The sequence below is a fragment of the Marmota monax genome, unplaced genomic scaffold (genome assembly GCF_021218885.2).
Source record: "Marmota monax isolate L192 unplaced genomic scaffold, Marmota_monax_Labrador192_F-V1.1 WCK01_AAM20220418_F8-fsc00004, whole genome shotgun sequence".
Lineage (NCBI taxonomy): Eukaryota > Metazoa > Chordata > Mammalia > Rodentia > Sciuridae > Marmota > Marmota monax.
In genome coordinates this window covers 13081576-13093805 of record NW_026692881.1, presented here as the reverse complement: position 1 = coordinate 13093805, position 12230 = coordinate 13081576, and the positions used below count along the sequence as shown (strand labels likewise).

General features: G+C 47.1%; 1 protein-coding gene across 1 annotated transcript in view; it reads left to right on the top strand.

Annotated features, from left to right (window-relative positions):
• Positions 1–12230, top strand: part of Tll2 (tolloid like 2) — a 126071-nt gene that overhangs the window by 89183 nt on the left and 24658 nt on the right. The window contains exons 8-10 of the mRNA XM_046450269.2: positions 707–831; positions 3317–3432; positions 7576–7678. Of these exons, the coding sequence (XP_046306225.2) occupies positions 707–831; positions 3317–3432; positions 7576–7678 (344 nt within the window). The remainder of the gene's footprint in view (positions 1–706; positions 832–3316; positions 3433–7575; positions 7679–12230) is intronic.

The following is a 12230-nucleotide window of genomic DNA, read 5'->3' as shown; positions in this document are numbered from 1 at the left end:
TGCAGATAGGGCCGGGGCTCAGCCAGGCATCCTGGTTTCCATTTGTGTTTTAGAAATGAAGCTGTCATTTTAGATATCATTCACATGGGAGTAGAATATGATGCTAACCCTGGGAAGGGCTGCCACAACCATCCAGGCCAACCTCTTTCAACTTCCTCTTGTTCTCTGCATTTCTCTCTGGCCATCACGACCCCTCAAGCTGATTTACCAACTCATTTGCCTTCACTTGCTGGCCAGCTGCCCAGAGCCACACACTGCACCAGCTCCCGTGCTCCCTCCGAATGACTCCAGAACTTATCTATGCATAGCACTGCCCAATGCACACCTCCAGGGGGCGCCACTCACGCCGCCATCTATCTGAATGGTGCTCCCTGCCTTGTGCAGTGTGCTGACCCCAGGGCTAGGCTTCTCAGGGACTTCATGAAATGCTCAGTACACATCAGTAAGGAAGGCTCTGGCAACCAGGCTAGGGCATATTTTTCCACTTGGCAGTCATCTTTCCTTGGAAAGTGAGCAGGCAGCTGATGAGATGAAATGCTGAAAGGCCAGCCAGAGCAAGGAAGCTGCTCCCGTCATGGCAGCCCGGGGAGAGGCAGGCGGGGAAGGAATGCTGAGGAGAATAGGGGCAAGGAAATGAAGACTAAAGCCCAGGTGCACAGGCTGACAGTCTGACTTTTCTTCCTCTCTCTCTTTTTTGTTCCTGTAGAGGAGTTTTCTTAGACACCATCCTTCCCCGTCGGGATGACAATGGCGTCAGGCCCACCATTGGCCAGCGTGTGCGTCTCAGTCAGGGAGACATAGCTCAAGCCCGGAAGCTGTACAAATGCCCAGGTAACTGTGAGCCGCAGGGTTCCCAATACCTCTGAGCATCCCACAGAGCGCAGCTCGCTGCTGTTTGCAAATGGCATTCTTGTGATAACTTGGGGAACCTAAAGGGACTGTTCCTTGGCAGTTATTATTTCTGAGATCTGTCTTAGGAGGTGTGAGATTGCATAGAAAACCAAAATGGTGAGGAGAATTAATAGGTTCTCAGAGCCTATAGCAAGACTTGTGAAGGTCTTTGGACTTCTCTGGCAAAGCCCGGGGTCCAGAGGGGAAGAAGTCGCAGTAGGAGAGCAGTACACAGGCATCCAGGGTGGTTGGCCCCATAACAGTCAGAGCACTGGACGATTGGGACTGGTGATGTGGATTTGGCAAGACAAGAACCAAGGAGCTGGGCAGGAAGACAGAGTGAGGGAGAATGCTTGGGGAGAATGGAGATCTGTTTCCCAAATACTATGGGTAGGGGAAGCCTCAGTGCTATAAAGGAGGCCATTTCTATGGCCTTAGGTCAGTGACCAGTGGCTGCTATTGAAGACTGGGCAGTACCCATGGGTTGGAGCAAATGCCTATTCTGTGGCCAGTTCAGCAGTCCCCGTCCTTTGAATTGGCCCTCTTTGCCTTTTGTCGTCTTACTTTCAGCACCATCTCAACCCCTGCTACCCTGAGAGTGAGGTCTCCTTTCATCCCCTGAGCTGCTGGGTGACAGTGCAAAGCATTGGTTGCAGCAGCCAAAATTTTACCACGGATGGGACAAAATACATTCCTATGGTTTGGGGAGGACAGTAGGAAGTTCCATTACCAACAGGTCCAGTCACTTTCCAAATGCAAGCCTCTGGAGAAATGCTGGGCTGTCACATTGCTCTACTACACAGGACCATGGGACCTGCAAAGGACTCTGTGGGGCTTGCATCCTCATGAAACTAGGAAATATGTCCATTCAGCTATCAGTCATCTGGGGGCATGTTGGGGCCGAAATACAGAACACGTATATCATATAACCTTGCTGAATTTAAAGGGAAACCTTATAGCTCTCCCTGGGAAATGCCACAGTATTTATTTAGTTATAATGTATATGCTGCTTATTTCCCAAAAGGGTCCAAGGCAGCTGGTAAATACCACGGAGCTACACAGTAATATATCTGTTGTTGCAGAATGTTGATGATTATTCTAAAATAATTTCCATGGAACCCTCGGGGGTGTTGACTGCCGGGCATAATCCTCGTGATGCCTGGCAGTTGTTCGGTAATATGATATTGAAGCCCCGATATCCAGGATTTCCTGAGGCCAGGGATGGGCCGTTCTCCACACATCTCTTCCTGAAGTTCCAAAAACTATGGATCTTCAAGTCGTTTCACAGAGTGACTGAAAGCTAAGCTGTTGTCAGGCAGAGGTTGAGTCACATGTAGGAGAAGATGTTTAAGGACATTTGTTCCCACGCTTTGGAGGTGTCCCCATAAGATGAGAGGCACCCAGCAAGCCAGCGTCTTTGTCTTTGGGGTTTAAATCCCTGGAGCTCAGAGAAATCCAAAACCTAAAGCTCCCAATATACAGGTTTTTTTTTTTAAGGACAAATCTGGGGAAATATTTTTAACATCCGTGTTCTATGTTTTAGACTCATGACCAAGTACCCTTCAAACACACAAGGGCAGGATAGCATACGGTAGAATATTTTAGCTTCCTGTGCTTCTACATTCTTCTCTGTTTTCTTGACTAGATGATAGCTTGTTTGGAGGTGTGTGGCAGGAAAAAAAAAAAGAGGGAGGAGGGGGAGGTGTGGGCAAGTTTCAAACTAATAGCTGAGGGCTGGGGATGCAGCTCAGTGGTAGAGTGCTTGACCAGCATGCTTGGGGCCCTTGGTTTGATTCCCAGTGCTGGGGAAAAAAAAAATGATTCACACTAACAGCTGAAATGAGTTTAAAAGTATTTTTTTTTTCTTGCCTCACTGACTGGCACTTCCATATTCTTCCTGTGGCATATGTTATCACTAGCAATCATAATGGCTGCAGTGTATGGAGCACTCAGTAGGTCCCAAGCACTGAGCACACCCACTTCACACAATGCAAATGATTCCACTCACACTCTGAGTGAGGCCCTGCTTACTTTACAGGTAAGAAAACAAAAGTCCAGCACACAACCACACAGCTGGCCAGAAAGCAGATATTCCAACCCAGCTCTGGGCTGTCCTCAGTCCTGAGAGTCTCAGCAGAGCCCCCTGGGTGTTACTCTTTGTACCCTGATGCTACTTTCACTTATGTTAGCTAGAAAAATGTCAACGTGCCAGAAAAATGTCAGCGTGAGCTTTTGGGAGACACTTCATATCCAAACCATAGCAGATGTTCACAGAAAAATGTCAGCGTCCAAGATTGCGTCTTGCCAGTGGTTCTGAAGGCTTTGGGTGGTGAAGGGTGTGTTTGCCCTGCATTCCTGAGCAGGGGCTGCTTGGGCAGGGACCAGGTGCATGAGCCATGTCACAGTTCTTGTTTTGCTTATGCAGCATGCGGGGAGACCCTGCAGGACACAACAGGAAACTTTTCTGCACCTGGTTTCCCAAACGGCTACCCTTCTTACTCTCACTGCGTCTGGAGAATCTCTGTCACTCCAGGGGAAAAGGTAGGTGGAGCATTAACTGCCCTGGTTGGATCATTGCACGTGGTATATATGTACTGAAGTCGCACAGTGTACTCCATAAATATGTACTATTATTATTAATAAAAAATAATTAATTAAAAATAAATGTTTAAAGAGATGAAACTGTTAACTACCCTGATTTGATCATTACACACTCTATACTTGTATCAAATTCTCACTTTGCCCCATAAATATGTACAATTAAAATAATAATAAATAAATATTAAAGGTGAAAAACCTTCTTGTGAGTTGGGTGAGATAGGAGGACTTATTTTTACAGTTACTAGTAATCATAAGAGCAGTTTTCTTATGAGCACACAGTACGTGCCAGGTACTTCACCGGTGCTACACATTCATTATTTCTGGACTTCTCCACCAGTCTCACCTGTACACAAGGAGGCCTGGCACATACTAGATATCTATGTAAGTTACAAATCAAGCTAACTGTAAAGTAGATTGTATCTCCTACCTTGATAAGCACACTATTATTATGCCCTGGAGAGCAAGGTTCATTTCAGAATTTATTGACAGCTCAGAGTGCTACTCTGGAAGGTGTCAACATGGCAGAACTGGCCACAAACCCACTGTTGATTGCTTCAGGAGCCTGTGTTGACACCCTGGCCACAATCCCAGGCATCAGCCACTCCTACTTTGCAGACAGCTGCTCCTTGGCTAGTGGATGTGGGTAGCCACCCTCAGGAGGATGGGTCCAAAGAATAGTCCTTGCATGCACTGCAAGTGGGCTCAGAGCTATATGGACAGGGAATTCCAGGGTCCTGGATCCTTGGAGTAGGGCTTTGAGACCAAGGAGTATAAGCTCTGGGTTCACATGTTCCTTTGGCCCTGAAGATTCCATGACCCTCTAGAGCTGAGCCTAGGGCAAGGGCCTCTTTACTCTGCAATAAAGGTGGCATGTTCTCAACCCTACTTCAGGGTGCATATTCAGGGTGCATATTCATAGTCTATGAAGGAAGAATTTTAAGCTCAGACATTAAGGTAACTGCCCAAATTCATGGTGAGATATAGAACTGGGAATGGGAAACCAGACCTTGTACTCCAAAGTTTATCTTATTACTTAATAACTACAAATGCAAGTGTTCTTCAAATTGTCTTAGATTTGTTTTAGTCAGCTTTTTCACTGCTGTGACTAAAAGATCTGACCAGAACAATTTTAGGGAAGAAAAGTCTATTTGGGGGCTCATGATTTCAGAGGTATCTCGGTCCATGAGTAGTTGGTTCATTCCTCAGGGTTCAAGGTGGGGCAGGACATCATGATGGAAGAGTATGGTGGAGGGAAGCAGCTCACATGGTGATCAGGAAGCAGAGATACAAATATATACCCCAAAGCCAGGGCCCCAATTCCCACCTCCTCCAGCCACACCCTACCATTTCAGGTACCATTCAGTTAATCCCAATCAGGGGATTAACTCATCGATTGGATTAAGGCTCTCACAACTCAACCATTTCTCTTCTGAACCATCTTGCATTGTCTCAAACGTGAGTTTTTGGGGAAACCTCATATCCAAATCATAACAGATGTTCACCGATCTCTGTAATCATTCCTGTCACGGGATGTCCTACAGTTCCGTGACTGCTGATTTATTTGTCTCACTTCTAATCCTTCAGCTCAGAGATTGTCCCCACTCAATCCCAGAGGCTCACATAGTCTGTGGCATAAAAACAGTCACACAATGGATATTTGTTGAATGGCTATGTGGACACCTGAGGGGCTGAGTGACAGCAGGTGGGGGGTGGCAGCAGGCAGCCTTCAGGCATTCCTAATGCATAGCTTTAAAAAAGTGTCCATTTAAAAAGTGTCCATTTAGTGTTGAGTTAAGCATAACGTGATGAAATTTTCTAAGGGCTGGATTCTATTCTTAGCATGTAACGTAGATCATTTGATTGGATCCTCACATCAACCTCATATGCTAGGTGCCCTTACCATGCTCATTTTACAGGTAAGGAAATGGACTTGCCCAAGAATACTGTTTGTTGCACAGTTGGGATTTGAAACTGGGTAACTAAACTGGGAACCCACATGCTTGACCATCATCTTATGTTATTACCCAGACACTGTGTGTGCATTTATACATATACATTTGCACACATACGTGTGTGCTCACACATGTACACTCTTTCTTTGACTCTGAGCATTTAAGATGGTGTTGTTGCCATCTTGTATCCAAGACTCCAGATCTTCTTCCTTGGGCAGATGGGAGGTGTCTGTGTTGGAGGTGCTAACAGGGAGGAGGCAGGGAAGAGGAGGAGGAGGAGCAGGAGGAGGAAGGAGTCTGGTAATCTCCAAATTGTCGAATTGCCCTGCACAGCTGAGGCTGTGATATGTAAGCCTCAATTATTTGTGCTAACTGGGGGCAGGGAGAATATACATCATTGAAATTCCTACACCAATTATTCCAATTTCTGCTTCACACAGCCTTCCCCAGAGCTGCTAGTAATTAGCAAACTTGATTGATTCAAGTATCACCTCTCGTTCATCACCTCTTCCCCTATGGTCTTTATGGTTCACTAACACACTTAAAATAATTAGCCTGAATAATTATCCTGTTCATTCAGATCATGAATGTGTTACCAGGGAAGTTGTACTAACATTTCCTTTCTGTAATTTTAAAAAGCAAAGACTAAAGAATTATCGCGCAACCAACTTCTAAGTATTGTTGAACTCAATCACCTGAATACAGGCACTGTGGGGGATGTGAGAGAAACCTAAGGTAGATCCCTATCTTTAAGAGGCTTAGCGTTTAGTTTGGGCTCCCCCTTGCTCCCTAGGAATCTGGTTTAATGGAAGGAGGGGCATTGGCTTGGTACCAGCTTTTTCCTGAAGTTTCCAAGGTGATTCTAATGTATAGTATGGTTGAAAAACACTAGTTTTAAAGGAGAATGACATATCTTACTCACGCATGCACACACGCACGCGCACACACACACCCAGTGACAGAGATAAGCTGGCCTCTTATTTTCTGGAACACACTCTTCATTTCCTAGGAGACTACAGGGCTTTGTGAGAGAAGATGCTACTTGTCCTGGGATCTTGTGGGCACCCCAACACCTTGAGATGGGCAACCTGTGAGGGTTTGTGTCAGTTGTGTTCTCTAAGTGCACACTCTTGGGACCTGGTTTTAATTGCCACTTATGGGGTGCCTCCTACATGCTGGGCAGGCTTCCGGACAGTGATCCCCAGGGCTGTTTGAATATTAAAGAAGTACCCAGTGGAGAAGCAGAGAGTGAAGGTGCTGGGGACAGATGAGCTGTTGACAGCAAGGTCCCTGGAATTGTAAAAGGAGTAGGTTCTGGGTGCAGGGCAGGGGCCAGGGCCAGCTGAAGAGCAGGAAGAGCTGAGGATTGAAGGAGCAGGGACATGCTGAACGTGGGCAGAGAGCCGCTAGAGAGCTTGGACGAGAAGGCTACTGCTTCTCAGTGTGACAGCCACCCCTCGCTCTTAGGTTTTACGTCAGAGTGTCCTGGTTAGCTTGTCACACCTGTCCTACCTTCCTTCGCTGACTTCCCTAAAAGCAGGACATCCTCTTACTGATCTCTCTCAGTCACTCAACACAGACTAGCACACAGTAGGTGGTCAACAAGCCATGGTGGAATGAATGAATGCACTAATTATAGGAAGGCTATTAGATACACCATACCTCGGAACAGTGAGGTCATGGCCGAGGGGACATTGATCACGGAGGTGCTCAGATGCACTCAGGCTAACCCCAGACCCCCCAGAATGATTGATGATGTTATAAGATCTTTCCGTATCTCTGAACTTCACTGACCCCTTACCTCCTTCCAAATCCCAGTCTCAACGCGCCCTGGGCTGTCTTTTTAATGCATTGTGCTCTCTGTAAACCACCTAGTGACTTCAAAAGCTCAAGTGATTCCCCAGACAGAGTCTAAGGGCCCATCTCCTTCTGTTTACTCCCCATCCTGCCTAAGGTTTATTATTTAATGTCATGAGGTTTCCTGTGCCTGTATTTTTGAGAAAACACTCCTACTGCATTCTGGGGGCTCTGTATGCTAAACGGTAACATGAGAACACCAGTCTGTGAGACACATCGTGCAGAACTCTTCGGTCTTTGTTGTCCAAACTCACTTTATGGTAATTCCTCACAGATCATCCTGAACTTCACATCCATGGATTTGTTTAAGAGCCGCCTGTGCTGGTATGATTACGTGGAGGTCCGGGATGGTTACTGGAGAAAAGCCCCCCTCTTGGGTGAGTGGACTTCAGACAGCCTTAAGAGAGAAGCCATCAGGTGTTCTCTGGGATGCTCCCGCTGTCTCCAAGGGACCATCTTGTCGGCAGTCACAGGAAGCTCTCAAGGGCCTGTGTCATTGTAAAACTCTGAACACTCCATTTGGCCACACATGTTAAAAGCTTTTAAAACTGCTTATACCCTTTGACCCAGCAATTGCACTTCTTGGAATTTATCCTAGGGAGCTAATTAAGGAAGTGCGTAAAGCTCTAGCTACAGGGATGTGCACTGAAGCAAGGAAAATTGAAAGCAATTTAAACGTTCGATGGTAGGGGTTAGCTGAAGAAATGATGATACATCTTTCCCATGGAAGACTTTCTAGCCATTAAAAGTTGGAGGTGGCTGTGTGTTAATATAGAAAGGTGTTCATGGTATGCTATTACACAGAAAGAAAATTGTGACAGAATAGAATATGTAGTAGCATTAATTAAAAATATGTGTACTGATATACATACATGCATGCATACCTAATGTAGACATTGCAAACTTAGATGCCCTCGAAGGTGTAAAGGAATGAGATGGGATTGGTGTAAGAAGTGGTATGGATTGTGATGAACTGAATACCAAATGTGCCACCCCAAATCATTCCAAACAAAATGACTTTAAAAAACATTGTGCAGGCTGAATCCCACTGGAAGAAACCATTTTGTTACCTAAAACATAAAAACCAAGTGAAATTATAAATGTTAATGAGTAATAGTAGTTATCTCAATATGGTGGCGTTTTTTTAAAATTTTTTATTCGGTTCTTGGTTTAGAACTTTTTCCCCTTTTCTATGCTGGATATGTATTTTTGTGAGATGAACAGGGTGTGAACTCTATCCATGAAGAGGCAGCTTGGACCTTGGAGTGAGGGACTGTGAACAGGAGGCATAAAGAGAAAGCTGAGTTCATTCCAGGCTTGTCACAAAAGCACAGACCCCTCATGAGTGACCTGGGAAGATGAACACTGTTGAGGACCAGTGGATCAATGACTTGGGAGCTGACATTGGGACTCATTCGGCTCAGGAATGGCAGTCATGATGGAGCTGGAGTGAGAAGCAGATGAACAGGAGCTAGAGGGAAACGTCCCAGCTGAGGGGGCTGTCCTCCTCATTAGAGCCGGCTGTAGGGTGGGCTTCTGGGTTGGATTGGCCTGGGGGCTCAGTGAGGACTTGGTCTCTGGCGTATCTTCCTATGAGCAGAGAAGCCACTCCTGCTAGGCTGAGCATGACGAGCCTGCAAGTGAGCTGCTGCTGCTCACTGGGCTGAAGATCATAGTGGGAGCTGAGGAGAGGGCTAAACCCCGAGTGTCACTGCTACACGGAGCCCTGGCATCATGCTGGATCCTGGGGAACCACCTGTGGGATACGCCAAAGACACAGTGACAGAAGGTCTGGTTGGACTCAGGAGGGTCCCTGGTAGCTATTGGGTTTCTTTATGACTAAGGGTTTTCCACCTGGTCAGCTACCACTGTGAATAGCGCACAAGCACCAGTGTGAGGAAGGCCATGAGTTTAGATTTCTAGAGGTAAAACAGATAGGCATCCATGTCCTTGGGAGCTCCAGGGAGCTGGGAAGTAACCAGGCAGGCTCCAAGTGGGGGTTCCAGGTTGCCACCATGAGGAGGAATCTTCTGGGTAGATAGCAGCCCAGGTAGACAGGACGGGAAGGTGATCCCCAGGCCAAGCATGCACAGGAATGTGTCCACTGCAGGACAAATGGGTTGTGCCACCCAGTGGCAGCATAGAGGCTGTCTGTCCCCACCTGTTTGCTGCCTAACATAAGCAGACGTGGCAGGTGCCAGCAGCACTAGTGCTTCACGGGCAGCACTGATCAGGTATGGCAAGATGACAGAGGGCGGGATCCCTGGGAGCAGAGGTTCTCAGACTCGGCTGAGCACCAGCATGGCCTGGGAAGAGTTCCCTGAAGAGAGATTCCCGGGAGAAGACTGAAATGGGTCAGAGAATGGTCCAGCTGACCTAATACAAAGAACGGGGGCTGCAAGGACACTTATCAATGAAGTGGTTGCCCTTGAGAAAGGAAGTTGGGCTGGAGTCGGCTTCAGGTTGTGTTTTGCACACTTCTCGATTGTTTGGATTTTTCATAAGTACATTTCACAGGAGCTGTTTGGGAGGAGCCCACCAGAACAGGGACCCATAGACCCCCCACCCCTTCATGAGAAAGCCAAGCTCCCCAGTGTGCACTAACTTTCGAGGGTCACAGCTAGTAGTGACAGATGAGAGAGGTGATATTCAGAGATCCAAGTGACGGGGAGATGGCTGCTGGGTCTGAGCAGGATGTCCCCTGAGGGTTGTCATATAAATACATTAATCTGTGTTCCTCTGAAATTTAAATCTGACTGACTTCCTGGAGTTCTGTTTGCTAAACCTGGCAGCCTCTCCCCCAGGGAACGCATTGGGCTTAAGACTCAGGAGGAAGAAGCTTTCTGTTACCCGGTTTCCCCAGAGAGGGCCAAGGCACGTTCCTGGGAATGGGCACTGGCAGAGGGCCAGGCGCTCCCTTGGTTGGAACTTGAAGCAGGGATTTTCTTACTTCAGGTCCTGGTGTCTCCGGCTACGCTTTCATTAATAAGATAGGACTTTTGCAGCTTATTGGTGGTGGCGATGGTTTGGGTATTTTTGTTTTGTTTTAGGAGACCTGGGGTATATATTTTACCCACTAGTGCAGTGTGTGGTGTGTGTGATATGTGTGAGGTGTGTGTTTGCTGTGTGGTGTGGTGTGGGGGGGGTGTGGTGTGTGGTGTGATATATGTGGTATGTGGTACAGTGTGTGTGTGTGGTATGTACGTGGGGTGTGAGGGGGTGTATGTGATATGTGTGAGGTGTGTGTTTGATATGTATGTGGTATGTGGTGTGGTGTGTGTGTAGTGTGGTATATGTGGGTTGTGGTACAGTGTATGTGGTATGTATATGGTATGTGGTGTGTGTGGTGTGTGCTGTGTGGTATGGTGTGTGTGTGTGTGTGGTGTTTGTGTGTGTGGTGTGGTGTGTGTGATGTGTGTGGTGTGTGCTGTGTAGTATGGTGTATATGTGTGTGGTGTGTGCTGTGTGGTATGGTGTGTGTGTGGTGTGTATGTGTGTGTGTGGTGTGGTGTGTGTGTGTATGTGGGGGGTGTGGGGTGTGTGTATGTATGTGTGTGTTGTGTGCTGTGTGGTATGGTGTGTATGTGTGTGTGTGTGTGATGTGTGTGTGTAGTGTGTGCTGTATAGTATGGTGTATATGTGTGTGGTGTGTGCTGTGTGGTATGGTGTGTGTGTGGTGTGTATGTGTGCGTGTGTGTGTAGTGTGTGCTGTGTAGTATGGTATATATGTGTGTGTGGTGTGTGCTGTGTGGTATGGTGTATGTGTGGTGTGTGCTGTGTGGTATGGTGTGTGTGGTGTGTGCTGTGTGGTATGGTGTGTGTGTGTGGTGTGTGCTGTATGGTATGGTATGTGTGTGTGGTGTATATGTGTGTGTGGTATGGTGTGTGTGCTGTGTGGTATGGTGTGTGTGTGGTGTATATGTTTGTGTGTGGTATGTGTTGTGTGGTATGGTATGTGTGTGTGGTGTATATGTATGTGTGTGTGGTGTATATGTGTGTGTGTGTGCTTTGTGTATGGTGTGTGTGTGTGGTGTGTGCTGTGTGGTATGGTGTGTGTGTGTATATGTGTGTGTGGTTTGTGTTTGGTGTGTGGTGTGCTGTGTGTAGTGTGTGATATGTAGTGTGTGGTGTGTGTGTGTGTGTGGTGTGTGGTGTGTGGTGTAGTATATGTGTGTGGTGTGTGGTATGCTGTGTGGTGTGTGTGTGTGGTATGTGTGTGGTGTGTGTAGTGTGTGTGTGGTGTGTGTATGTGTGTGTGGTGTGTGTGTGTATGTGTGTGTGGTGTGTGTGTGGTGTGTGCTGTGTGGTATGGTACGTGTGCGCGTGCGCGTCCTCAGCTTCTGTGACCGCCATTCTTCCTCTGCGGCAGTTCTCCTTTGCCAACTCTTTGGCCCGCTCTGATGTTTCCAAATGCAGTTGTTAGTGAACTTTTGTGTTTGGAACAAGTGCACCGTGTCAGCAGAGCCGGTCCCTGGGAGGGGTCAGTGCCATGAAATCTACTGGAAGGAGGCAGGTCAATGCCCCTTTGGCAGGAGGGAGAGCGGATTAGGGTGGATTGTGAAAGTATGCATCTTGCTCTGAAAAACTGTGCGTGGCATTTTTTCCCAGGGCAGTGTGTGAAAATCCAGGCATAATGCGCGCATAACTTTTTATGAATGAACCCTTTATGACTCCCCATGGAGCCCACTTGTAGTGGTCCTCATCTGCATTTCCTCTTCTTGATATCCTTATTAAACTCCTCCTCCAGATCCGGGAACCAGATTTCAGTTTAGGAATTTGATACCTTTTCTCTATTCCAGTTTCTCTCCAGCCTATTTATTCTCCCTGGAAGGAGGCTGTTTGGGACCCAGATTTTCACATAGTGATTTCAAGGGAAAATTAAGGACATGACTGGTACAGATCTCAAATTGTTTTTTCAGTTTCAGGGGC